The 25,608-nt window shown below is 34.4% G+C and overlaps 9 protein-coding genes across 9 annotated transcripts; 4 read left to right on the forward strand and 5 right to left on the reverse strand.

Annotated features, from left to right (window-relative positions):
- Positions 1-137: 137 nt before the first annotated feature.
- PHYBLDRAFT_183775 (hypothetical protein) lies at positions 138-2,326 on the reverse strand. The gene is made up of 6 exons (XM_018438831.1): positions 1,985-2,326; positions 1,842-1,899; positions 1,297-1,730; positions 1,170-1,222; positions 784-1,058; positions 138-545 (listed from the first exon to the last, which is right to left on the reverse strand). Exons 1-6 carry the CDS (start codon positions 2,149-2,151, stop codon positions 252-254), a joined length of 1,281 nt encoding a protein of 426 aa, XP_018284685.1. The 5' UTR covers positions 2,152-2,326; the 3' UTR covers positions 138-251.
- Positions 2,327-3,151: 825 nt separating this feature from the next.
- PHYBLDRAFT_174940 (hypothetical protein) lies at positions 3,152-5,295 on the reverse strand (the record flags this gene model as incomplete). Its single annotated transcript, XM_018437374.1, has 6 exons — positions 3,152-3,257; positions 3,300-3,337; positions 3,683-4,147; positions 4,328-4,665; positions 4,733-5,033; positions 5,122-5,295. The coding sequence occupies 6 exons, from the start codon at positions 5,293-5,295 to the stop codon at positions 3,152-3,154; spliced, it is 1,422 nt and encodes a 473-aa protein (XP_018284686.1).
- Positions 5,296-6,683: 1,388 nt separating this feature from the next.
- Positions 6,684-8,794, forward strand: PHYBLDRAFT_174941 (hypothetical protein; the record flags this gene model as incomplete). Its single annotated transcript, XM_018437375.1, has 3 exons — positions 6,684-6,744; positions 6,980-7,411; positions 7,512-8,794. The coding sequence occupies 3 exons, from the start codon at positions 6,684-6,686 to the stop codon at positions 8,792-8,794; spliced, it is 1,776 nt and encodes a 591-aa protein (XP_018284687.1).
- Positions 8,795-9,070: 276 nt separating this feature from the next.
- On the reverse strand, positions 9,071-10,206 carry PHYBLDRAFT_71921 (hypothetical protein; the record flags this gene model as incomplete). The annotated part of the gene is made up of 6 exons (XM_018442562.1): positions 9,071-9,100; positions 9,135-9,165; positions 9,259-9,280; positions 9,483-9,512; positions 9,720-9,860; positions 10,155-10,206. 6 exons carry the CDS (start codon positions 10,204-10,206, stop codon positions 9,071-9,073), a joined length of 306 nt encoding a protein of 101 aa, XP_018284688.1.
- A 949-nt stretch (positions 10,207-11,155) lies between these two features.
- On the reverse strand, positions 11,156-13,423 carry PHYBLDRAFT_71920 (hypothetical protein; the record flags this gene model as incomplete). The annotated part of the gene is made up of 9 exons (XM_018442561.1): positions 11,156-11,398; positions 11,461-11,714; positions 11,828-12,071; positions 12,211-12,289; positions 12,370-12,395; positions 12,494-12,765; positions 12,860-12,921; positions 13,023-13,101; positions 13,177-13,423. 9 exons carry the CDS (start codon positions 13,421-13,423, stop codon positions 11,156-11,158), a joined length of 1,506 nt encoding a protein of 501 aa, XP_018284689.1.
- A 1,293-nt stretch (positions 13,424-14,716) lies between these two features.
- Positions 14,717-16,566, forward strand: PHYBLDRAFT_71919 (hypothetical protein; the record flags this gene model as incomplete). Its single annotated transcript, XM_018442560.1, has 5 exons — positions 14,717-14,786; positions 15,330-15,341; positions 15,450-15,508; positions 16,038-16,107; positions 16,445-16,566. 5 exons carry the CDS (start codon positions 14,717-14,719, stop codon positions 16,564-16,566), a joined length of 333 nt encoding a protein of 110 aa, XP_018284690.1.
- A 180-nt stretch (positions 16,567-16,746) lies between these two features.
- PHYBLDRAFT_174945 (hypothetical protein) lies at positions 16,747-17,586 on the reverse strand (the record flags this gene model as incomplete). The annotated part of the gene is made up of 5 exons (XM_018437376.1): positions 16,747-16,862; positions 16,897-16,910; positions 17,015-17,075; positions 17,121-17,136; positions 17,407-17,586. The coding sequence occupies 5 exons, from the start codon at positions 17,584-17,586 to the stop codon at positions 16,747-16,749; spliced, it is 387 nt and encodes a 128-aa protein (XP_018284691.1).
- Positions 17,587-18,187: 601 nt separating this feature from the next.
- On the forward strand, positions 18,188-18,349 carry PHYBLDRAFT_118989 (hypothetical protein; the record flags this gene model as incomplete). Its single annotated transcript, XM_018428659.1, has 1 exon — positions 18,188-18,349. A coding segment is annotated over one exon (162 nt), but the record flags the coding sequence as incomplete, so codon positions are not given.
- A 5,239-nt stretch (positions 18,350-23,588) lies between these two features.
- PHYBLDRAFT_174946 (glycoside hydrolase family 32 protein) lies at positions 23,589-25,586 on the forward strand (the record flags this gene model as incomplete). The annotated part of the gene is made up of 2 exons (XM_018437377.1): positions 23,589-23,859; positions 23,962-25,586. The coding sequence occupies 2 exons, from the start codon at positions 23,589-23,591 to the stop codon at positions 25,584-25,586; spliced, it is 1,896 nt and encodes a 631-aa protein (XP_018284693.1).
- Positions 25,587-25,608: the final 22 nt, after the last annotated feature.

A 25,608-nucleotide genomic window follows, 5' to 3' on the forward strand; every position in this document is an offset into this window, starting at 1 on the left:
GAGAATATTTGCCATGATGTTCCAAGCTAATAGACAGAATATCTTTCAAGAAATGTTCTTGTTTTAAAGATGTACTTAATACTCAATATAATAATGTATTGTAGCTACATTTCTTTTATCGCTGTAATTATATCAATATTTGTATACATATATATCTGTATTGTATTTTTGCTCGGGCCTTTTTATATATGTGTATGTGTATATGTATATGTATATGTATATCTTCTTTATTTATTTTATTTATTTATTGTCTACCAGCCTTCCCACTCATCATCAGATTGGTCTTTAGGTTTTTTAGCTGTCTCTCTCAAAGGTGTTCTTGTTCGGGTAGTATTGAGAGAGCTAGAAGGGCTGGCGGTGTTACTCAAAGAAGGTGATTGACTACGGGATATGGCTGGGCTAGATTGTCTCTGGAGATCATTGATTGTAGAATTGAAAAAGTCGCTATTGTCGTTATCGAATGTGTGGTTTGAGCTCGAGTGGTTAGAGGTACGTAAAGCAGGAGCAGATGCAGGGCGAATGGTGGCATCGTAAAATGATTGAGTCTAAAATAAATTAAAGTAAATAAATAAATATACATTAGGGATCATTAGATTATCATTCTTTTGTCATCGTTACTATTGTTGATAACACCTCATCATATAATATATAAAAACCATAAAGTAAAAAAGAAACCCCCCGAAAAAAAATGTGGATCTCCCGCCCCTTTTTAAGACAAAACAAAAAGCACACACAAACAAGAACACATCGCCAGTATTGCTTTATACTTCCTTTCTTATGTACCTTTTGAGTAAGAGTGTTAACATAACCACTCACGTTGTTTCTAAAGTTGGGATCATTTAACTGGGTGGCGGCTGGCTTGACGTAGTTTTCATTAGCGTATTTGCCAATCTGTCCAGCGCCTTGTGCTGCAATCCTTGCTCCCTCTGCAGCCACCTTGGTGAGTTCACCCACACCAACCGAAAGAAGGGACCAACCCTTGGAGAGTGCTTGTATGGGGTCATTGATAAGTTCATTCAAATCAGGTGTGCTAACTTGATTAGAAGAGCTACTTTCAACTGTACATATACACACACATACAAAAGTAGGATATAAAATAAATATCACAAAGCTCAAAAAGACGTACATACACAATAGTTTGCTTTCTTTCTTTTTATTGAAAAACTTACATGCAGGATTTCCAAATCCAGTATATTTTCCGCCTTGATTAGGTGGCAAATGGCTATAAAATTCGCGATTAGAATATACTTTCTGTACATACACACAGTATAACACCATATTTATTTATTTACTCACTCTGGTCTGTGCTCATTCTCACTACCCAATTTAGAAAAGTAAGCCTCATTAACTGTGATCTTACCACCAGTTGAAGGATCACTTGAATAACCAGATCCATTTGTAGCGGCTGTGTTTCTGCCAAGACCATTATTACGTTGTCCGCCCATGGAAGCCGAGGATCCACCACCGATATTGTTGTTGTTACGTCCGCTAGCGTTCATAGTAGAGTTTAGGGAGCGTGTAGATCCTCCGCCGATACTGGCAGTCGATGCTGGAGAAGGACGTCTGGCACTGGGTTCGGTTGGTGTCCAGGAACGACCTTCTGCTTCTGCTGCCAGCTTTTCACGATAAAGAGTAGCGCAGTGGCTGTTGTATTTTTGGGTCATTGTCATCTGAGCCGAGTAGTCGGACTGGGATTCAAAGAATGCCTTTGCCTTTTGGTTGCCACCAATCTACATGATCATCATCATCATTAATTTAATTAGAGAAATAAAAAATAAAAAAAAGTAAATTCAGAATTTAGTATTAAGCTAAATAAACAACCAAAAAGAAAAGGAACGTACATCCATCTTCTTCAACTGATCATCAAACCATTTGTCCATGCTGATGGAACGAACAAAACTAAACAAATAACATTATCTAATGAGTTTACTATATATGTTTTTCTGGTAGTTTTTATTATTTTTCTTTATCTTTGTGTGTTTACCTAATGTGTACACCAAATGATCGATGAACACCCGAACAATCGAGACAGATGAAGATGCCATAAGATACACTGGCCCACTGTGGATTAGGAGCACCACAATCAAAGCAGGTTCGGTTATCTCCTCTTCTTTGAATATCGTATAATTTTTGTTTGTATTCGGCTGCCATAGTACAAGCTTTATATATATATATACGTGTGTGTGTGTGTGTGTTTTTAGATAATAATAAGATAAAAGATGTACTTTTTTGTGTATAGTAGATAATAGAACGACAGCTATTTTTCTAAATGGCTGTCTAATGAGGTAGGGATGAATGAAGGGTAAAAGAAGGGATTATAAGAAAGAAATATCTACTGTGTATATAAATGGGCTTAATCAACACGATTCATTTTGCCTATATAAAAATATAATATAATATAATAAAATAAAATAAAATAAAAGAGCGTTTAAGGAACGTCGGGGTCTGTAAATCCCACAACCCTGTTTGTTTCTCATTTCTTCTTTTCTTTTCTTTTATCTTATTTTGGAGACAGCCAACAAAAAGAGCTTAAACCATTATGATCTACACTATATATATATAAAACGGTGACAAGCCAGAATAACAAGCGGTGAACATATCAGGTAGCCCTATAATCTGTAACATTCACCCAATATGTCCTTTAACAGCTAATAACCGCCTTGTTGATAAGCTAAAAGCCAAATAAACACCATCCACTAATCCTATAGTAGAAAAGGAGACAGCTCCGAGCACTTTTGAAAGCATAAACTCTACGGACTTTTTCAAGTTTAAATTTCCCATTCTTTTGAGTTGGAGTTCATTTCAACCATAACAAGTCTAGTTGTACGGATTTGCTCTGGTGAACATATACCATTTGAAGGACATAAGTTAAAATGGAGATTCATACAGACACACATGGCATTAATCCAACTTGTATATCAACAAGGGTTCTTCTGCAATATAATTTTATTTGCAATTAATTGTCGATTTAATAGAATAAATACCTCATTAAGACTAAGTTAGATCATTCGCTGACACGTAGTATCAGAAGAAGAAGAAGAAGAAGAAGAAAGATGTCAAGTTATTAGAGAAGGGGACAACTCAGGGAAAAGTTGCAAATATTGTCCCTACGGACTTTACTGGGTTTACATTACCCAGACTTTTACCATTTTTACTTTTGCCCTGGGACACTTCTAGGGATATTCTGGCAGAAATGACCGTAAATTAGGGAAAATTCAGCCAGAATATCCCTAGCACAAAAACAATGTCTCTGGAGCCTGAAAGTGATCCGATAAATAGGATAATATGGGGAAGCTTACGGACAGCCTGGCGGGACAGCCTGGGCAGCCTGGGCAGCCTGGAAATATGTTACTAAACTTACTTCACGTATTTAGGCAAATGTTCATTTTTTTGAGGCAGTCAGATTTTTGATATATGTTTAATGATTCAAAAAATAAAATAAAAAAGCATTGAAAATAAAGATAAATAAATAAATAAATAATAATATGAATAATAATAATAAAACTTGATAAGAGATAGAGATAAATATAAAAACAAGGAAATGGAATAAAAAAGAAAAAGAAAATAAAAAGATCTACAAAATAAGATAAATATTAATATTATTGAATGGAATTCCGTTATGAAATCCATACCTTGGTAGTTAATGCAGAATGGAAAAGTCCTCTAGGTTATGTTTTTTTACTATGGCTTTGTGAAATGGGTTTATCTGCGGCCAATTGAAGTTTCTGGTTGGTTTACGTTTTGCGAGGAGAAAGTGGTTGATGTCTAGAATAAGTATAATAGGTTCGAATCTGTCTGGTGTGGTGGTGAATGGTACAAATAGACAGTCGCCGGTTTCTCTTGGAGTATTCCAATATACGGCTACGGTTCTGTTATATGCATTTGCTACGAGTTGTGGATGGTAAATTGTACCAAACCAATGCTGTTGAGGGAGGGGCGAGCGTTTGTCTTGTAGACTGATGATTAATGGGTTTGTGGATGCAGGCATATGGCCGTGCTCCATTCTTCCTCGGTAATGAGTATGTTGATATTTTAAATAGTTTTTTAACATTTTGTCTTTGACTTCAGGCCATCGTTCCTGGTTCTGATATACTTCCATTGCTATTGCTCTATAGCCACAATTGCCATCTGCTTCCGGAGAGAATATCTGAGATATTTGGTGTGGGGCGATTGTAAGATTAGTCAGAAGTGTATGGTCACATGGTGAACCTAGGTTAATAATTTTTTTTAATGCTTTTTGTTGTTTTTCTAAAGATAATTCATGTCTAGAAAATCGAAAAAAGTCGAATGAGTTAAATCTGAACAATATGTTATAATAAAGACTTACTTTTTTTGTTTTTTTTTCAGTTTTAGTTTTTTTTGTTGTTTCTTCTTTTTCTGCTTCAAGACAGTGCTCTAGGGCAATCATTTTTCTTTTTGTATTTTTAGGTCTGCCTTTGATGGCTTCCACTACTGTTGGACCATTAAGGTTCTCAAGTTTCTGCTTGGAGTCTAGTTCTATTATTTTGTCGATGTATTCTTCGAAATGTATTTGCTGTTGTTTGCTTTGGGCGTTGGTAAGTATTTGAGTAACCCGTTCAAGCTTATATGCGAGTTGGGGTGTTATTGTGGTGATTTTAGTGATGTTTTTAGGTACAGGTAGTGCATTGTGAATAATTGAGTGGTCTGTACATAATTATATATAAAAAGAGAAAATAGTTTAATAACATATATGTATATATATATACATTACCTTCTCCTTCTAAGTAGTTTATTCTCCATCGTCTGGGAATGCAAGAAATTGGGATTTTTTTATACTGCGCAAGTTGATGGTAGCAGGGCAAGAGATAGTTGTAGTTAATGAGGCATTCGCACTCTTTTGTGAGTTTTTCAGGTATAATTGATTTGGCAAGTTCAAGTTTGATGTGGTCCATTGCAAAACGACAAACTTTGTGGCGAATATCATTCAGCCTGGAAGAATTGATTTTATCAAACACAACGGTAGTGCTCTCTCCGAGACACTCCGTTGTCAATCTGCGCTTTCGATCATCGACCTGTAAAATTTACAAAAACATTTCAATTAGTTATTGTTATTATAAAGTTTAATCAATTGATATTTAAGATAACAAAGCATAGACGTACCAACGCTTCATACCACTTGACAACTTTCATGGTAACTGTCTTCAGTTTACCGGAAGAAGTTCCAAGGGCATGCTTCAGAGAAGCATGTGAACTTTCTGCACGGTTGGAAGTGCAATTTCCAAAGTGAGGATGCTTAAAAACATAGGTGTTTACCCAGTTCTCTTTGTCATGCATTTTTCTGATAACGTATATAAAAAATAATGTCATTATTTATCGTTAACAAACTGTTTCCAGCAAATATAACAGCACTTTGCATACCTCTCAAGGAAAGCTTTGGCACTTTTTCCTTGATCTTTACAATTGTCTTTTGCAAACCTGAGATATGCATCAATCTCTTTTTTCTCTTCTTCGGAAGTGGTGCACTTCAACGCAATTTGGTCAAGATGACCGGCTAACTCATCCAAGAAGCCTCTCTTGTCCCCATTCTCGTCTTCCTTCATCATTGGCAATAGCTGCTTCTTAAAATTATCCTTAATGTGCTTATAGCACAGCAGCTGTTTACACTCAGGGAAAGCATTTGTAATTGCATTCCTTAATTCTTTCTCATTGTCAGTGATAAACACACTTGGAAGTAGAGGTGTTGCGGTGATTGTGTTGTTGTGGTTGTTTTTGTTGCTGCTGCTGCTATCATTAACATCTGGCTAGACAGAATCGCGCAGACAGCGAAGTACCCATAGATAGTTGTCTATCGTTTCGTGATCCACCCAAGCTCCAGCAATTGGGAAAGTCTTCAAAGTCGTACGGGGGGTTCCACTTACATTGCTGGTACCAACAATGTTGACATATGTCATTCGGTGACTATTCGTCTTGTACGTAGCGTCTATTACAATGGTTTCTGGCATTCTTCTTGCTTCGTCAATGGCATCCTTATGGATGAAAAACACCATGTTGATTTTGTTTTCCTTATCATCACCAACATTGTACCGGGCATAAAAGTCCAATTCTTGCAATGCAGTAATGAAACTAAACATTTCTCTTCCTTCTTCTGACTTTCCGAATTGTTGTTTGATATTTTCGATATCTTGACGGATAACATTGGTGTACCCACTTCTCTTCAAGTTATTGAAGATGGTGGATACATCATCGTTTTCCTCAAGGTGTCGGACAACAAGAGCCATGGCTTCAGGTTCAAGCTTTCGATGCATGGCATATGCTCTGCGGTCTTCCACAATCCGATGATTGTGTTTTGCCTCGCGGGAGTGGACTACAATCTTTCCATCTTTCTTTTTTGAGGCATACACAAAACAAGGACAGCCACTCTTTTGGGTATCCTTTACGCGTTGTCTCTCCCACCCAGGAATAGAGGTTTCTTGGTTGACAGAGACTTCTGGAACAATTTTTCGGTCTTTCTAGTGTCTCTATATTCCCCGTAGTGCTTACAGATCATTCTTATACGGGTGCTTGAGGAAGAATAAGTAGTGAATGCAATATTATGCTTAGAACCATATGCTTTGGTAGCTTCACAAACAGCTACAGTTGAAAAGAATTCTCTTCCAACAAGAAATATCGAATTGAACTCGATCAGGGCAGCATTGTACTTCTTTGAAGAAGTCTCACTAACAATGACATGGTCATTGGTGTTGTTGATGTTTTTGGTGTTGTTGATGCTGCTCATCTTAGAATGTCAAAAAAATTATGCGCTGATGTTGTAGTAAAAAAAGGGCAGTGATTTTATTGGCAAACTAAAGAACACTTTATATAGTCCCCCCTCCCCCCCTCCGCCCAAAAAAATGAACATTTGCCTAAATACGTGAAGTAAGTTTAGTAACATATTTCCAGGCTGCCCAGGCTGTCCAGGCTGTCCCGCCAATATGACATTTGCCCAAACACGTGACTAGGTGACGTAATACACTTTCAGGCTGTCCTTTCAGGCTGTCCCGCCAGGCTGTCCGTAAGCTTCCCCTTGCAGAACGATGGAAAGTAGAAAAATCTGACGGTACATTGATGAAGGTTGTGCTCACTCCTTTAATTCTCTTTACGGATGACACTTCTGGAAATCTATCCAAGCAGTATAACTTGTTCGACAGCTATTTGATGACTCCAGCAGCAATGTCTTATGATGCCAGATTTTCAAAGAACAATAGCTATTTTGTCTGTACCTCAAACAAGAATCTCTCTGCTGTGGACATGCTCCCCCCTCTGGTTGACGACATGAAGAAATTGGAAAATGGCATACCAATGTATTCCATTGTACACAGACAAACTGTTCTTGTTGTTGCTCCGTTGTTGGTCATCCAAGCAGATAATTACCGTCATTCCGAGTTATCAATGCATAAGAGTAGTGCCACGGGTTGTTCCTGCAGAAAGTGCAGGGTTAGGAACAAGAAAAACCTCAAACCCAAAGCCCGGAAAAAACGCCAGTATTTCTAAACGTGCCCAAATGACGTTAGCTCTAGAAACGCCGAACCTACTGCTTCCTATTCTCCACAACCATTCCCGACGAACCATTGAGGATCTCTGCTTCTTGAGAGATACTACTGATGCTGCTGTTGTAGATGCGATTGAGAATGACGGCTTTACGGTAAATGGAAGTGAACAACTCTTGTGGTTAGAATCATATTGCCCTACTTTGGACACTCCCATTGAGCTGCTGCACACCTTGCCTTTTGGTGTTGGAAAGGCTCTCCTACAGTTTCTTTTCAAGACAACCTTGACTGCCGCTGAAGGAGCAAAACTCCAGACTGCTCTTGCCGACTATCGAACATGCCAAGCCTATTCGAGAAACTACAGGGCTCATATGAACCACAGTGGGTCCTTTGTTGGTAGAGACTTCAAGCAGCTCTCTCAGATAATTCCGGTCATTCTTCGAAATATCCTCCCTGACGCCCAACAGAACGGTACCATTGATCTGACTGCAAAGTGCCTTGAATCATTTGGCTGCCTATCCTCTTTGGCTTACATGCGAAATTTCACTGGCAATAAGGATGTTTTTCTTGGATATATCACTCGCCTTGGTGATGATCTTACTGCTCGTGTGTTGGAGTTGGATAACTATTGCATTAAAGCAAAGAAGACGCCTATCTGTGTACTCTCTTTGCAACCCAAATTGCATATGCTTCATCAGATGGTACAAGATATCTGTCGCTTTGGTCTACCTGTCCATTATGAAACTGAGCATGGTGAACAGTTAAATAAGTTCATCCATGAAGAAATTCTGCGCACCAATAGGCACAACCCTTCAAAGGACGTTGCTGTTCCATTCGCTAGGCAGTTTATCATCCATCATATCGTCAGTGGTGGATCTTACTTGGCCGATTACAAAAACCCAGAAACAAATAGAACAGAGATTCGAATGGTTGCTGATGTTAGCCCTGGCATCAAAAAATTCAAAATTGACAATCCAAAGTTCTTTTCTATCTTATTTGATTCCCGTGAAAATGCTGACAATAACGACTACCAAGAGGTCTCCAAAACTAATATGCGCATAGGCACATCTGGCATATTTCATGCAAACACAGTATATGGAATGAACTCGTTTTTTGGAATAATTACAACAGTGGAAAGGGAAAATTACACTATCCAAAAATACGGCATAGAAACATTTGATATTGCAATTTCTTCCCGTTATTTTTGTAGTTATAAAAGTTTTTTATTCTACCAGTTTCTGACCACATTGGACAATAACCTAGTTATTAAGCCTATTGAAGAAGAAACTGAGTTTTTTTTTTTTTAAAAAGAAGACATTCAGCTGACACGACCCTTTGACATGCATTCCAAGTTCCATCCCACAGGTTATGCTGAACCCAGGTTACTGAATGTTCACAAGTTTGGCAGTCTTTGGTCCATTATGAATATCCACAGCCAATAAAACCACTCTTTTTTTTTTTCTATATATATATATATATTTTATTTTTTTCGATTTGCAAGTAATCAGCCAATCGAAATAGATACTTTCCTTTGTGTAATTTCCTGAAATTCAAAAACTTCTATTTTTATTTTATTTTTGAGCTTAAATCCTATTATATAGACGATGGGCGCTCTTTATTTAAAATTTAGTAAGAAAAAAAAATTACCATAAACAGGACAAAAGTCTTTGGGTGTGATCTATAAAAATACAATCCCATTTACTGGATAAGCATCTCCCCCAAGAAAATAAGGAGATGGTAAATCAAGGTACCTTGCCTGACCTGACTTTACCTTGCGTGACCTGAAACAAAGACTAATGCCAATATGTTGTTTCTTTATTGAAAGCACACTAATTCAGCCAAATCCAAAATATTTCTTCCAACCGCCACCGCCACCTCTCTTTCTCACTTGATTATGCTTCCTGATATACACCTACTTACCCATTACTACCTACTGTGTATCGATATATACAAATGGCTGGGATTAGCACTGATAACTGCTACTTTGCAAGTTACATGGTGCTTCTAGTGTGAAACAAGTAATACCTTTATAAAAACAACATACAAGTTAAATGGTTCGTTACAAGATTAAGTTATCTATTTATTGATATATCTATCCAGGATAGCTAGCTAACTCACCCGAACGGTTCTTAAAGTCACGGGACAGACAAGATCTACTGCAGAAAGTTAGTTTATGTAAAAGGGGTTTTTTGGGGGGTTTTTTTGTCAGGGCCTTACCTTGCTTTGACTTACATGGGGCTTTAAGCTGTCTAGAAAGGAACAGCATTTTACTAGACAAAACTCCTTGCAACAAGCTTTTACCATATGCACAAACACACCCTATGGATCGAATGCCTGTCTTGTACACAATATGAGGATATTGCTTCTTTACGACTATAGAAAACCAAAAATGAAATTAAATGAAATGAAAAGTAATAGGCTGCTTTATCTTCTTTTCTTTTCTCTTTAAAAAGTCGCCTATTTGACTATTAAAACTTATTTGAATTACTTAATTAAGCAACACTCATTAATGCTTGACGACATACATGTATAAATCTTTTCTCTCCCCTATCTTTTCCTTCTCTCCCCTGCATATGTTCTTGAAAACCTTGAATATAGTTCTAGTCAATACTGATCCCCAGGGCTGTAATAATAAACTTGGCATTGTATTATGTATGAGTTACTTACGGCTAGAATCACGATCCCAGTAAAGATCATATCGATTGATTCGTTGATTCATTGATTCATTTATTGGTTGCCAACATGATATTATATAAAAAAGAAAATAACAAGAACAAGAAATAAGACGACATCAATTATGATGATCAGCCATCTTTTTCATATTTTGTTTTCTTCCTTTCGTCCTTCTTTACAGGTTTTTATTAGTTGAATGTTTGTTGTGTATCTAGATGATAAAAGGCGCTTATACTTATATGAATTCGTGTATGCATGGGTATACAAGGGGATGTATGTGAGGGTGAAGGAAGGCGAGGGTGAGGGTGAGAATGAGGATAATAATAATAAGGGTGGATGAGTGCCTGTGTGTTCTTTCGCTTTAGAGTTGGTCCAAGAAGACAAAGAAGAAGAAGAGAAAGATGTTTGTTTTGACAAGAAGAAATATGTTGGCTAATATTTATAGGAGACGTGTATAGGCTAAATCTGCAGACATTTACATCTGTACATAAGAGTATGTATATCTCTCTATCTGCCAACCTACTCAGATAAAAGGCTATCCCTCATGTATAATATACTACAATGCCAATAATAAGGCTAACACAATGCAAATATATGCGTACTTGTCAAGACAGGAAAAAATGATAATATAAAAAGTATTATTAGATATTAGATAGACAGATAGACAGATAGGTCATTAGAGATATGTATGTATATGTATGTATATGTATATTTAAGTATATACATAAAGAAAGGGGTGGGAAATGCCAAGCAATTGGTCAGATAAAAATTGCCATTCGTTTTTTTTTGCAGAACAAGAGAGGTTAACAAATGCTAATATAAAAAATAATGGAAATGAGAAAGGTAAGGGTGTGAATTAAAGGGAAAGATGAATGGAAATGAATGATAGAATATTAATGCTAAAATGAATGGAATAAATGTGAAAAGAAAAGAAGTATAATTAAGCTCTTTCCTTCATTTTCTGTATGTCTTTTTGTGTTTTGCCTTGTGAGATATTAGTAGACAGAAAACAGACTCTTTGTGATCTTTATCTTCATCACCAGACATATCATTGCACCAATGATGAATACTGAACCAGAGAACATTTGGACACCAATGAAACTGTTGTCTGGAGTGGACAGCTGAATAGCAGAAGAAATCGGAGGACCGACAGCAGAGAGTGCAGAAGCAAGGAAGAGGATAGATACACCTGATGAGATTCTTTCGATACCAACGATATTTCCAGTAATAGGAGCAGCCTTTAAAAAACAGAAACATTATTAGTTTTTATATAAAATACTATACGATATAATGGTCTTACCAATGCATAGTATACACCACCAAAGAATCCAAACAGAACTGCAAATCCAAGAAGGGTATTGTATGTAGTAGCAAATGGCCAGACAACCATGCAGAACAATCCAGACAGAGTTGAGGCTACAATGTAAGTATTGACACGTCCGACTCGATCACCGATAAACCCAAGTATCAAGCGGCCGACTGCATTCATAGCACAGCAGACACCTACGATATTAGAAGAGTCTGTGTGGTTTACTCCAATAGATGTTGCAAATCCTTATTGTTTTTTTAAGAATAAAAGGGAAAACAAAATTAATAATTAGAAATTAATTAAAACAATACCATTAATTGTGTAGTATAGTATGCATATAAAGAATTGGGGTCCTTACTTGGGATGTAGTATATAGGAATATAGAAGCCTGTGAGAGAGATAACTGCTCCAACAACCCAGAGCATGTAATTTAGATCCTTGAGCATAGCTACTTTTATTGGTGATTTTGTGGTTGGGCGTGGATGGTTTGGAGGCAAACGTGTGCGGACCATGATGATTACGACTGTACAGATTCCAAGACATAGGAAACCGATAATTCGATAAGACCAAGGAATACCGTATTTCTCGATCAAATAATTGGCCTATTAAAAAACACACACACACACATACACGCAAATTCATGCAAATGTGTGAATATAAAATAAGTAAGAGAAAAAAATGCAGATTAATAAATGGAATATGATAATTTTAAAGAAAGAACAATGATTATGTATATTTTACCAATGGACTGAGTGCAAGACCTCCAAAGCCAGTACCAGCTGAACTGATTCCCATAGCAAATCCACGTCTAGTAGTAAACCTGAAATATATAACAAAATTATACACATATTAATAAAAGAGAGAGAAGAAAAAGCTAAGAACATGTATGAGTATATTTACCATTGAGGAATTATGGCAACAACAGACTGTAAAAGTGTTCCGATTTTATGGATTAGTAATCAACGATCAATTATTTTGAATTATTTTGAATTGACGATTGTTGAGATATATTATGGTTATGTACCATGTAGACAATCGAGGCTCCAAGTCCAAACATGAGCCCTTGAGATAGATAGAGATGCCACATCTGAGTACTGAAGCTGGCCAGAATGAGTCCAAGTGTACTAAAGATTGTGCCAATTGCCATCACAGGACGGTATCCAAGACGGGCCATCAGTGGACTCAAAAAGGTAAGTCCGTTGATTGCGGCCAGCAGAACAGTACCGACACCCATCATTTCCAGCATTGTTGCTTTGTCTTTAAACTCGTTGGTTAAAAGTTCATTTGAAAATACACCTAAAGTTTAAAGACATTATATATATGTGAGTGAGTGAGTGAGTGAGTTTGTAATAGGTATTGGATTATTATTTTTTTAATAAATCTGTATTACCCCAAATAGTGGCCATGCCAAACAAAATGAAATTGCCAAGGAATCCTGCAAATGCTACAACCCTGGATCAACAATAATGATAGTCACCCAAAGTACAGAAATTCATACAATTATTAATATCATGCATACAATTATATATATGTATATGTATATGTATATTTACCAGCCATAGCCACCGTTTGGTATAGAGTCATAGAATGCTTGATCACCAATAGGCTCAATAATACTTGCAGCATCCATGTCTATAGTAACAACCAGCCAACCAATTGAATGTCAATAAAAAGACAGAATGCTGTATATGTATATAAGAATATTACGTGTGTGCCTTGAAACAACTTCTTCTAGACTATGGCCGTATTTTGATTGTGCTATTGATTTTTCACATTGCGAGATTTGTTTTTCGAGGTCCAGGGCGACTTTGTTGGGGTTTGTTAATGTGAGTGAATTGGGATCAAAACTAGCATCGTTATTTGTTTCAGAAGAGACTGTGAGGGCAGAAGCAATTGATCGTATTGATGATTGACTGTTGCGTTTTGGTGGATCATTTAACGTAGGATTGGTCATCTTTCTTATGTATATAGTTTAAAAGGAAGTAAAGGTAGTTAGGTAAGAAAGGTAAAGGAAAAAGAAAAAGAAATACAAATACAAATACAAATAAATAGCCAAGCTCTTTTTTTTTTTTAGTTTTTAGTTTTTAAATAATGAAAATTTTTCTAATTTATTTATTTATTTATTATTATATTATATTATATTATATTATATTATATTATATAAATATAAATATGGAGAAATTAAGCTTGATCTGTAGAGTTTTGTCTAGATCAGATCAGAAAAAGAAAAGTAGGTTCTTTATTGTAAATTACCTTTTTTTGATCCCTATATATTTATTTATTTTCTTGACAATTTGATCCGACCCAAAGCTGGGGATCTCCGAATAAGATGGATAATTATTCAAGCTCTGAAAAGTTCTTTTACCCGGCTTGTGCTCAAAGTATATTATAAACCATTTAATCAGAAACCCAAAGAAAGACAAACGCACTTGTCTGATTTGCGGGTGTATTCTTTCAAATACGACACCAAAAAATGAAGGTAAAGAAAGGAATTGGGATAGGCAAAAGGTAGGAGTGACTTTTAATAAAGATGTACATATTTTTGTTTTTAAAAAAAATATTATAATTATGGATATTAGCAAGGGATCTTTCAAGAATAAATTACACCGAAGGCGCAGTCGTTTATTTACTGGAGAGTTAAATAGAGATAGAAACAAAGTCTATCAATTGAAAGACCAATAGAAAAAGATATGATTCTTATTCACCTATGGTGGTACTACTAATGCTATATAAGTTTTATATATCTTTTGGTTCAACAAAAGAATATTTAGGGTTTTGTGTACAATCTACAAGGAAAACAAGTGCAAATGAGTGGTGATAGCAGAGGGGGAGAAGGAGGGGGAGAAAGGGAGAAAAAAGAGATGTGGGGGTTCAAATCTTGTTGTATTACAACAAACTCTGTTGTACGGAACCAAAGAAAGTGTTTTGGTAAGAGAAAAATAGAATGGCCCTGTGTAACCTTTTGATTCTTTGTGGTCTAGATGACCTTTGTATTTTGCTTGCTTGCTTGCTTGTTTGTTAATGATAATGTTGATTAAAATGCCTTTAGTTTATCTCGTTACTACCTGTAATTATTATCATAAATGCGTGCTCTATTACACTTCTTTAATCAATTAATAATCATCATTATAATGATGATAGCATTGTTGTTAGTGACTTATACAGACACACCAATCAGAAAGCAGAAATATCAAGATCAAGATCAAGGTCCCCTCTTCTTTACATTATTTTCTAATTGATATACACCATGCCATGTCATTGCTTTATAATCATGGGTACACTTTTTCCTCCAATATTCCTTTTTATCAAAGCTTGTGGTATAAAGGATAAATATAATCCTAAGTACTAATACTAACAGTAAACTATGTATATAAAGAAATATAGTATAATTCAGTGTAGTACCTGAGGTTGTTTAAACAAAGTTAATGAAATCATATGAATGTATTCTATTCTGCAACATCCTGGACGTGTAATCTTATACCCAAAAACCCACCCACATTACTTAACTAATAACATTAATATCATCATTGCCATCATCATTTCCTATTTCTACCTTTTTTCTATAAAAGAATATTTAATACCTTAAAACGCCAAATTGCAATCAATTATTCAAATTTACAAACAAACAAACCAAAAAAAGAAAGAACGAAAGAAAAGAACAAAATTAGGATTTATGTTTTCCCTGAATCCTGTGTGTGATTTTGTTCTTCTTGAATTGTGCGACCAAGATTACATTTCTTTTGTACTCAATCGGATTCTCATCGCCGTCTCAACCAAAAAAAAATTTCTATTATTTTCTCTCAACACACTACAGCACTGAGATACTACAAAAATATAACTTGGCTTATTTTTAAATATAGTAAAATACCGCAGTAAGTATCGGTCGGTCGGTAGTCTATTTTCCCTTTTCCCTATTTCACTCTTTCTTTTAGTTACTCTTATCTTTATCTTTAACCCTATTCCTTAATCATGAACTCAAGCTAATAGTGCATATTACGGCACCAAAACATTAACAGAGAAAATACGTGAGAAAACAAAAGTAAAAGAAATGAACTAATTCACAAACCCAAATCTCATTAATTTTGTCTTCATTTCTGGTAGTTGCCAGCCAAGCCCTCTAATCTCTAAAATTCTCAAGAAGTACATATATTATATATTATATCAAACAAAACAAAACAAAAATGGAGAGGTAGATATGTAGGTAAGTCTGTCCGGATACTATAGACCATTGTGTATAACATTACACACACTGCCACCTATCATTGCTCTTCAAAAAAAAAACAAGGAGCAATAGGTATATGTCCGTTTGTTGTATTCTAATAGATCTTTTGGGAAATTAAATATATATAAATCAATAAAATAGCTTTGGATTAATAATCAAAATAATGACATCCTCACTTTTTTTTTACAATATTTTACCCTTGTATTATGGTACTTTTTCAATCTTAAAAAAAATAGTATTTAATATAATAACATTTAGAGAATCTCTATCTTGGCTTATAATTCATAATAAAAAAAACATTAAATACATATATTTATGGTCTTGCAAAAAACTGGCTATTATACAGTTATCCGAGGATGATGGTTTTGATTATGAAGGCGGTGGCAAAATGAATCAAACGGACTTTGAAGAGAAAGGTTATATTACCGACAGAAAACAACGTGGCTGTTTTTTTTGTTTTTTGACTTTTAAAAATATGGACGACATAAAGTGGTCTGTGCGCCATAAAGATATGAGAAATATACCGACAAACATTTATATGTATATATGTACATTGATTGAATTTGTATCTTTAATATAATGCAGTGATAATTTACTATGTACGCACCAGCACATGAAATGATATTATATTTGTATGCTATGTATAAAAGTAGAAAGGGAAAAGGGAAATAGGAGATGTAATTGGATCAATTTGTTTTATCCAATTCTTATAAAGTGCTGTTACTAAATATATATATATAATCTAAAATAAAGGTTGGGTATTTAAATTACAGGATAGCATAACATATGAATTTACCTCTGTTTATTTCATCATTCAAGAATTCTATCAAAATAATAACTCTCTGTTAAAATCCAAAAGGTCAATTGAGCGTTAACCAACTTAGACTAAATAGTAATAATAATAATAATAAAAGCAAAGACTGGTATGAACATCTAATTCTGGCTTATATTTCATTAAGCTACTTTATTTTCCTTTACTAAAAAAAATCATTTATATCTCAATTCTTATTCTACTTTTATATTGTATTTATTAAAAAAAATGAGCCCATAAAGTATCATTTAACTGTATAAAGTGCGATACACACCATAAACAAGTGACAAACAGACTCCACAGCCAAACACTGGTTTATTCTTGCTAATGAACCTGGCAAGTTAACAATCTCTAAAACAGCTACACACTAGGAACATGTACACTATACACTTACACAATGCAAACCAACTATTACACAGCAAGAATTTGAATTAAAAGAGGTTTAGTTAATATTAAATATAGACATTATTATTTTGTCTCTTTAATAGCACTCTCACAGTATCCACTTTTACTTATACTGAGATACTAATCCTATAACTGTCCCGACTACCTCAGGGCCTATTTGCAGCGATACTGTTACCCATAAAAAGGTTGAAAGACCGTCTAGTGTTTACTTACAATCGTTGAGAGAGGACTGTGTATTCAAAAGCCTTTATTGTGTCGTAACCAAAACAAAAAAAAACTCTTTTTAACGATGGCTTGAATCTTCTTTCGACATTCCTTCCATCCCTCCATCAATTTCGAGAATCTTCATTCCTTTTGAGGATTGTCATTCATATAATATTACAGCTCAAAGTAAACAGAAATCGATGCAATACAAAAAGAGTGCATACTCTTTATTTTATCTTTTGATGGCTGTCCACCATATATACGAGTCGGACAGAAAACAAACCTTAGGTCAAACCTTCATGTCCTTATAAATTTCTCGACACTTTAAAAGTTGACACCGATTACTATAATATTCTCTCTTTTTTATTAAGCCTAGCAATACCAGCTTCACAACGCTATCAAAGTCGACGCCGAAAATCTCACTAGGCTTTTCTTTTTTTTTTAATCTGTAAGTGTCATACACCACCATTTTCATAACTGGCTTTCAACTTTTGCACGGATATAATATTTATACACTTTTACTTCCAAGACCTTTAATGACAATGAGCCCATCCCATTAGGCATAATCTTCAAAAGTTCTGACTTTCACTATATTCTTAAATAACCTGTTCTAGAGCAAACAGACATCACTTAATACAAAGTCCCACCATGGTAATCTTCCTCATGTCACATCGGAATGTTCAAACATATAATAATAATAATGATAAGAAACATTCAGTAAGTGCACACCATAATTTTAAAACTTATAGTATATAAAGAAAGTTATTTCTTATATGCGGCTTCCATCTATCTCACTATCCTGCGCTCTTTACACAACGCAAATAAGCTTCTGTTAAAACTTTCTTAATATTCTTAAATAAAATCACTGTTAAATTATACTCTCATTCTTTTTGCAGCTTTCACTTCAATCAAATCGACTCAGTATTCCCCTACCCATATATTATTTATCTCGATATATCTACAGAAACAAAAAAGAGCTATAGTTGTTTGTATATGTACTGCCTTTAATTACAAAAATTATTTTTTATTTTTTGTTGCTTATTATTTATTTAGGTCTAGAATTAATTTTAAGTGAAGTATGTATGTGTGTGCATCTTGCTATCTGGGTAGATTTCTATGTGAGAAAAATATATGTAGATTTTGTGTGTGCCCAAATAAATCTATGTGTGTCCAAGTGCATTTATGTGTGTCCAAGTGAATTTGTGTGTGTCCAAGTGAATTTGTGTGTGTCCAAGTGAATTTGTGTGTGTCCAAGTAGATTTGTGTGTGTCCAAGTAGATTTGTGTGAGCAAATTTTGCCATATGGGTAGATTCTGTTCAGTAGGTAGATTCTGTGTGGCCCTAGGTAGATTTTGTGTGTCCTTATGTAGATTTTTGAATACCAGTCGTAGCACATCGGAGGTGAAATTACTAAAAGAAGATAATTTGAATAGTTAAAAAAAATAAAGGTCTTCATTTATTGATATCTGTATTGCATTTATACTATTTGTTAATTATTAATGAATATATAAGTATTAAATTTTAATATTGAGAATAACTTTTATTGCTCAATACTGAAATTGTAAAATATTACATTTTTAAAAAACAGACTCTACAACTAAACATTAGTTCCTTCTTGCTAATTAATTTAACAAATTCATAATTCTCAAAACTGTTATACATAAAGTATATGTACACTACAAACTTATATAATATAAGCTACTCATTAAATAGCATGAATTTGAATTGCAATAGACGTTAATAGTACCAGATTAAACATTAATATTTTATCCTTTTAAAAAAATAACACTCTCAAAGTATATACTTTTTTTTTAATATTGAGATACCAGCTCAAAATCAATTACAAATACCTTAATTACAATGTAGTATAATAGTTAAATAAAGTTATAATTGAAATAAGAGAGTCAATTACTTGTTATCAAATAATAATAAAAAATTAAATATTAATTGAAAAGTTGTAAAAAAAAAGCAAAAACAAAATAGAATAAAATAAAATAAAATAATTAATTTAAATTTCAAATGCCCAATCTTTTTTGTAGATTTCAGGGCATTTTTGGATCTCAGCTGTTTTAAGAATTTTTTAGTGCTCAAAAACACCTAGGAGCGTAGCAATTTTGTGAGGCTAGAAAAATCCCTCCACAAAAAAAAATGCGGAGGTGTTTAAATATATTGTTTCTCCTAATGTCGTATAATCAAAAAAACAAAATTTTATCACTTCGTAGTTGGAAGCGTACTTTAGAAAAAAATCGTACTAAACTGTCTATTTTTTAAATGCTACAAATAAAGTAGCAAAAGTAGCAAAAAAATGTCGGCAAGTGAAAATTAAATAGTTGGATTTCACGTATAATACTGCACTTTGATATATGAGTATATATGTTTTTTTTTTAAAAAAAAAATTAAAAAATAGATAAATAACTATATTAATTTTTTTGTCTTATATATATAATGTAGAGCTATTTAATAATTTAATAAGAGCAGAAAATCATAATAAAATGATCTTCACTGCTTTGTTTTTATTTATAATAATTAGTAATAATAAAGTAATATTTAATAAATATTTTGAGTCTTTTTGTTGCCAAAGTAGTCTACTCAATTAAAGAGAAGAAAAAATGAATATTTAAAATTAATGTATGTTCAGCTATTTGATAATAAAAGTATCTAATTACCCTAATAATATATTATATTTAGTATTGTTATTTTTAAAAAATAAAAATAAAAGAAAAATAAAGAAGAATAATAATCCAATCTGTGGTATACACACCACAATTGAAGGAAGAACAGACCCCACAATCAAACACTGGTTTCTTCTTGCTAATGAGCCTGGCAAGTTAACAATCTCCGGAATTGTTACATACCAAACATACGTACACTACACACTCATACAGTATAAATCAACTATTACACAACAGAAATTTGAATTACAGGAATTTTAATAGTAACAGATATAAATAATATTATTTTTTCTCTTTAATAAACTCGACATTCATAGTATCTACTTTCCGATATATTGAGATACTAACCCATAAACAATCCCGAATACCTCACAGGCCATATATAGAAAGTTAAGGAGGAGTATAGTATATACTCTACAGTTGAAGGGAATGAGCTTATTTGTGATATAGTAAAGATCCTATAATTTCTAATAACTTGTATATGATTGCCTTTCAGAAACCTAGCTTATAGAAAATACTTGTATTCTTTACATTGGCTCAGTTACAGCTAGTTATTAACCAAGACCATTTTTTCTCAATCAAGAAACTCAAGTATTCATGCAAGTAGCCGTGATCTCCTTTCTTTATTTATTCTTGAAGCAAACAACACTCTTATAGTATCTTTAGCTCAAATTTGAACTTGAAAGTAAGAAAATCTCAGAGAAACTACAGAAGTACAAAAAAAACATGAGCAACAGATTCTTTAAAGATATTCTGACTATTATTTACGCTTCATACTTCCTTTTTATTACTTTTATAATTTATTTACTAATAATATATATAATTGAGTTATTTCTGACAGGATAAGCTACAACTATTTTAGTCCGTTTGCTCGGTCAATAAACATAATCTGCTACTATTTTTAATATTATTATGGTTTGAGGCCGCTTGTGTTTACTGTATGCTTATGATGCAATATTAGAATGTGTACATGATTTCCATAATACTGGAATGACTTGTATCCTTATTATTTCTTTTTTTTTTTAAAAAAGAATAGTCTTATACTAATTCATATACATATATATATATGTATATTCCAAATGTATACATATGTAGGTAGATGAGTGTGTATGTAAATATGTATTAGTTTGACAGGCGTATCTATATTAAGAATGGACCTTGTGGAAAAATACGGTAACATTATGCGGGAAATAATTGACACTACTATTCTTATAACTCAATCTTGGCTTAATAACTGTAGATAGAGTATAGAGAAAGACAGACCTTTTTTTTTGTAAGCCATTGGTCGAAATGACATTATACAAGATTATCCCATTTTCAAAGAGGAAAAGAAAGAAGGAATAGATTGGTTTGTTTCCATATATCCTCCTTCTTTTTTTTTTTACCAAATTTTTCCAATTTGTGGAGATTTTGTGCGTGTAAATGGTAACAATTCTCAGGTACTGGATACCAAATCGACAGCTCTAAATGATATGAAGAAGAAAAACAAAGTTATTTTTAATGGTAGAATTATATAACTGAAATTCCAGATAACTATCAATAGAATCAAAAGAGCAAATTTACAGATTATTTGAATCATGATTATTTTCCTTTTTCTTTTCTTTATGATAAGAATTAATGATGGTAATATAATCCGTATTTGAGATGGACATACAAGTAACATCACAGATTTTTTGGTTTTGTCTTTTGTCTTTCTAATTTAGTATATATTTATATAAGCATATTTCCCGCTTAGGCTGGGAATCAATGGAACCAAAATCATATGCATATGTACCAACTATGGGATGTAAATTGTAAAAAAAAATGTCAACATTTTGATGTTCCTTGTACCACAACCCACATACTATTACTGACAGTAAGATAGTACATAATCATATTAAAGTATTAAAATATTACTTCATTCTCCCATTTGTTCATTTCAACTCCAAGTTTGGACCTGTGGGTTATTCATATATTTGCGTGTGAATAAAAAAAAGAAAATAAGAACTTTCCAATTGCATTCTCTAATATTAGTATTATTTATAAATTCTGATGTTTCTTTTTTTCTCTCTCTTCTTTTGAGCAGAAATATCTACACCTACTTCATATACTACTACGTAATAAAGAAAGGGAAATAGGGGCACAATTGCAGTTCTTTCTTGACAGAATATTATAAAGCAAAATAAGATAGGCCAATAGTGCTCCTTTGTAAAATCTGTATTATGTGTGACCGACTCAGCCTCAATAGAATCTTATTGTATTATGGTACTCTAAGCTTAAAGTGCTGGCTGACCAAAAAAAAATTGATTTTATTACTTGAGAAAAAAATCAATTCATTGGTTCGAGTCCATGAGTGGATTTTGCTTTCAAAATTACATTAAAATTAGTATAGTTTGGATAGACTGGTCGACTTAAGAATATTATGGATATCAATACATGAGCAAATGATACTGCATGAGCTGTTATATTACTTTAGAAACGTACAATAAAGCTACAATCTAGTAAAAAGACTATCCTGAAAAAGAATCTTTTTATCTATAATAAAGGTCCTTGACAAAACTACCGCAGATTACTATTCCAAATCCAAATACACTACTAGATTTCATTTTCTTAACGAACTATTTTTTTGCTGTTGCAAGAGGGGAAACCATGTCCTTAAGATTGAATCAAGATATAGTAGTAGTAGTATGGGCAAAGAGAAAAGAAGTTCTGTCTGGCACTATATATTTTTTTCTTGGTAGCCATGGAAATCATATTAAAAACTCACATTTGTGTACAAGCTATAATTAATATTATTATTAGTTTTCCTTTTTAATATCAAATAGGTTCATCTTATAAGCATAATGTATGCAGAAAATACACCCTTTAATTTATTACTTCTCTTGATTATATATCATCTACAGTTTACATACAATACAATTCTATAAGTTATATGAACATTAAACTTTCTTAGAAAAAGCAAATCAATCTCTTTTAAAAGGGAATTTTACTAAAGTCAATTTAGTGGTATATAAGTAGTTGATAAGGTAAAGTTGTATAATGCTTTCTTTTTTTTTTAAAAAAAAAAAAAAAACATATGAAAAAGGTTGATGTGATCGAGCCGGAAAATTCGGGGCATTTAAATCTAAATTTATGGATTTACCGAATATTCCCTCCCAGATATGAAAAAAAAAGGAATAAGAAAAAGAGAAAATATGGTATTTTATTTTCCTTTTTTAAATACATTCTACTAATTTCGTTATAATAAATATATATATATTTATATATGTATGAAAAGGCAGCTAATGGTATCTGATACGAGCATTATAATATTCATCATTAACAAGTAAAAAAGTATTATATCAAAAAGAAGTAGAATCTAGCTTGTTCATGAAAGCGCCTAGCAAAATCTGAGACTAAGAAGTCCAAGAGTAAATGTTATTGGTAAATAGAAAGACCAATTAATTTCCCAGCATTTCCCTAGAAACTCCCATAGAATATGCAGAACAATTACTTGCATCCCACACATAGAAAGATGTGTGTATGTGTGTGGGAGGGGTTCCTTTAGCAACGCTCCGTAGTACGATATAAATAATTGCAAGAGACTCTGTCTTTACAGTAAAGATACTTTCTAAAAAAAAAAGTATAAAAAGCAAACCAAATAATCGTTCTACTTCTTGATTCATTCAACTACTCCAATTTCATTTCTACGTTAATTTTAATATATATATATATATATATATATACATATATCTTATTTGTATATAAAGATTGGCTTTTTTTTTACAACAACAAACAAGTCTTGTACACACTTGAGTTTCTTTAAATTCATCAAGTCGCATTAAACATGAAGATTGATTACAACAAGTTGTTCCTGCCTCTTGGTCTCATCAGCGTTGTCATGCTTAAAGAGACACATGCTATCCCCTTTGAATCCATCAAAGCATCCCTGGGAAAGATCGAGACCGGGTATGGTGCCGACAATACCACATTTACTGCAAACCGCCCAAAGTATCACTTACAAGGTCCTGTCAATTGGATGAATGATCCCTCTGCACCATGGCACGATGGTGAATATTACCACATTTATTACCAGCACAATCCCTACAGTGCAGAATGTAAGCCTTTCTTTTAACTATATATTACTTTTACTTTAAAAAAAATCAAATCAAAGTTCTCCTGTCTAATATGCATAATTAAAAAAATTGTTATTATTGTAGGGGGAAATATGACCTGGGGTCATGCTGTATCCAAAGATATGATCCAGTGGATTGACAAGCCGTTGGCAATTTATCCCGATCAGCCCTTTGACATTGAAGGTGCCTTTGATGGTACTATTCTCGAGAACGGCTATCAGAACAAGACGACCATGCTATATACCGGTGTATCCCATGTCCCTCTTGGCTGGAGACTGCCTTACACTGTTGGTGCCGAAAAGCAGGTCTTGGCATATACCGAAGATAATGGCGACTCATGGGTCAAGGTTGGACCTGTCATTACCGCTCCCCCTAAAGGTCTCAATGTTACCGGTTTCCGGGATCCTTACCTTTTCCGGTCCTCCAAGCTCGATACCCTCTTGAATATAAAGGATCCCAATTCAATCTACACCACCGTCTCGTCTGGGATCCAGCAAGACGGACCTCGTCTGTGGCTCTACCAATCCAATGACTGGGAGAACTGGAATTTCCATGGACCTATGATTGCCGCACCAGAGAATTTCACTCGCAACCTTGAATACAGCAGTCGCCTGGGTTACAACTTCGAGACTGCTTCCTATGTCGAGATGCCCACCACATCCACCAAGGACGAATGGACCCTGGTTACTCTGGGAGTCGAAGGTGGCCGCCTAATTCACGATCTGCACTCGGCTGTCTGGACCCTTGGGCGGTCGTTTGAGCTTCTGAGCCCTGATGGCAAGGAAGTCCAACGATTGACCCCTGGCCTCAACCAAGAAATGACTGGTATGCTTGACTGGGGAAACTATTATGCAGCGGTGTCCTGGAAGGATCCAAAGAACCCTGACCGTGTGTTGCTGACTGGCTGGATTCCTGAAGACATCGTACCAGTGACCGTGAATGGCGTGACCAACGAAAACAACAGAAACAGCCAAGGATGGGCTGGCATGTTTGGTCTTAATCGTGAACTGGAGGTTATTGAGATCAAGAATGTCTCGGTCTCCGATCCTTTGGTTGCCATTGAGAACGCCAGTTGGGTTGCCACCACTCCTGACCAGGATTCAAAGACCGTCACTGTTTCAACTCTCGCCATCCGCCCCATGGAGGAATACAAGTCTCTGCGAAAAGATTGTTCTCTCTGGTCTCTAAAAAATCATCACAGCACTGCCTCTGCTATCCGCAAACATAAGCGTAACCGTGTTTCCATTCCTGGGGTGTCTACGAGATACGCCGAAATTGTTGCTGAATTTGAGTTTCACGAGCAATCCGCACCCTTTGGTCTGTCTATCCTTGAATCGTCCGAGGGGCAGAGGCATGAAGAAACTCTAATTGTGTATGATCCCAAGCAATCCAAGATCGACATTGATCGCTCTCGATCGAGTCTCAGCAGGAGCCCTGGATATCCCAATTCTACCGAGACCGGACCCTTGCCATTGTTCAAGATTGGGTCTAAGAACGGAAAGGTCGAGATCGAGACTCTCAAATTGAGAGTGTTTATTGACAATACTGTTGTTGAGGTTTATGCCAATGATCGGTTTGCCCTCTCTAGTCGAGTTTACCCCACTCTTTCCAAATCAGCCGGTATTTCGGTGCTGGTCACAAAGGATGTTGGTGTGAAACAGCTGGATATCTACCAGAATATTGATGTCAAAGCATTCGATCGTCCTTAGAATATATTTATTTATTTATATA

Source organism: Phycomyces blakesleeanus (assembly GCF_001638985.1).
Source record: "Phycomyces blakesleeanus NRRL 1555(-) unplaced genomic scaffold PHYBLscaffold_34, whole genome shotgun sequence".
In the NCBI taxonomy this organism is placed as follows: Eukaryota; Fungi; Mucoromycota; class Mucoromycetes; order Mucorales; family Phycomycetaceae; genus Phycomyces; species Phycomyces blakesleeanus.

Excerpts from the sequence above, each read along its gene's own strand:
- PHYBLDRAFT_183775 (XM_018438831.1), bottom strand. The coding sequence starts at position 2,151 with ATGGCAGCCGAATACAAACAAAAATTATACGATATTCAAAGAAGAGGA. Across the intron at positions 1,731-1,841 it reads ATCAGTTGAAGAAGATGGAT|ATTGGTGGCAACCAAAAGGC; the intron begins GTACGTTCCTTT and ends ATGATCATGTAG. Across the intron at positions 1,223-1,296 it reads GAGAATGAGCACAGACCAGA|CCATTTGCCACCTAATCAAG; the intron begins GTGAGTAAATAA and ends CGAATTTTATAG.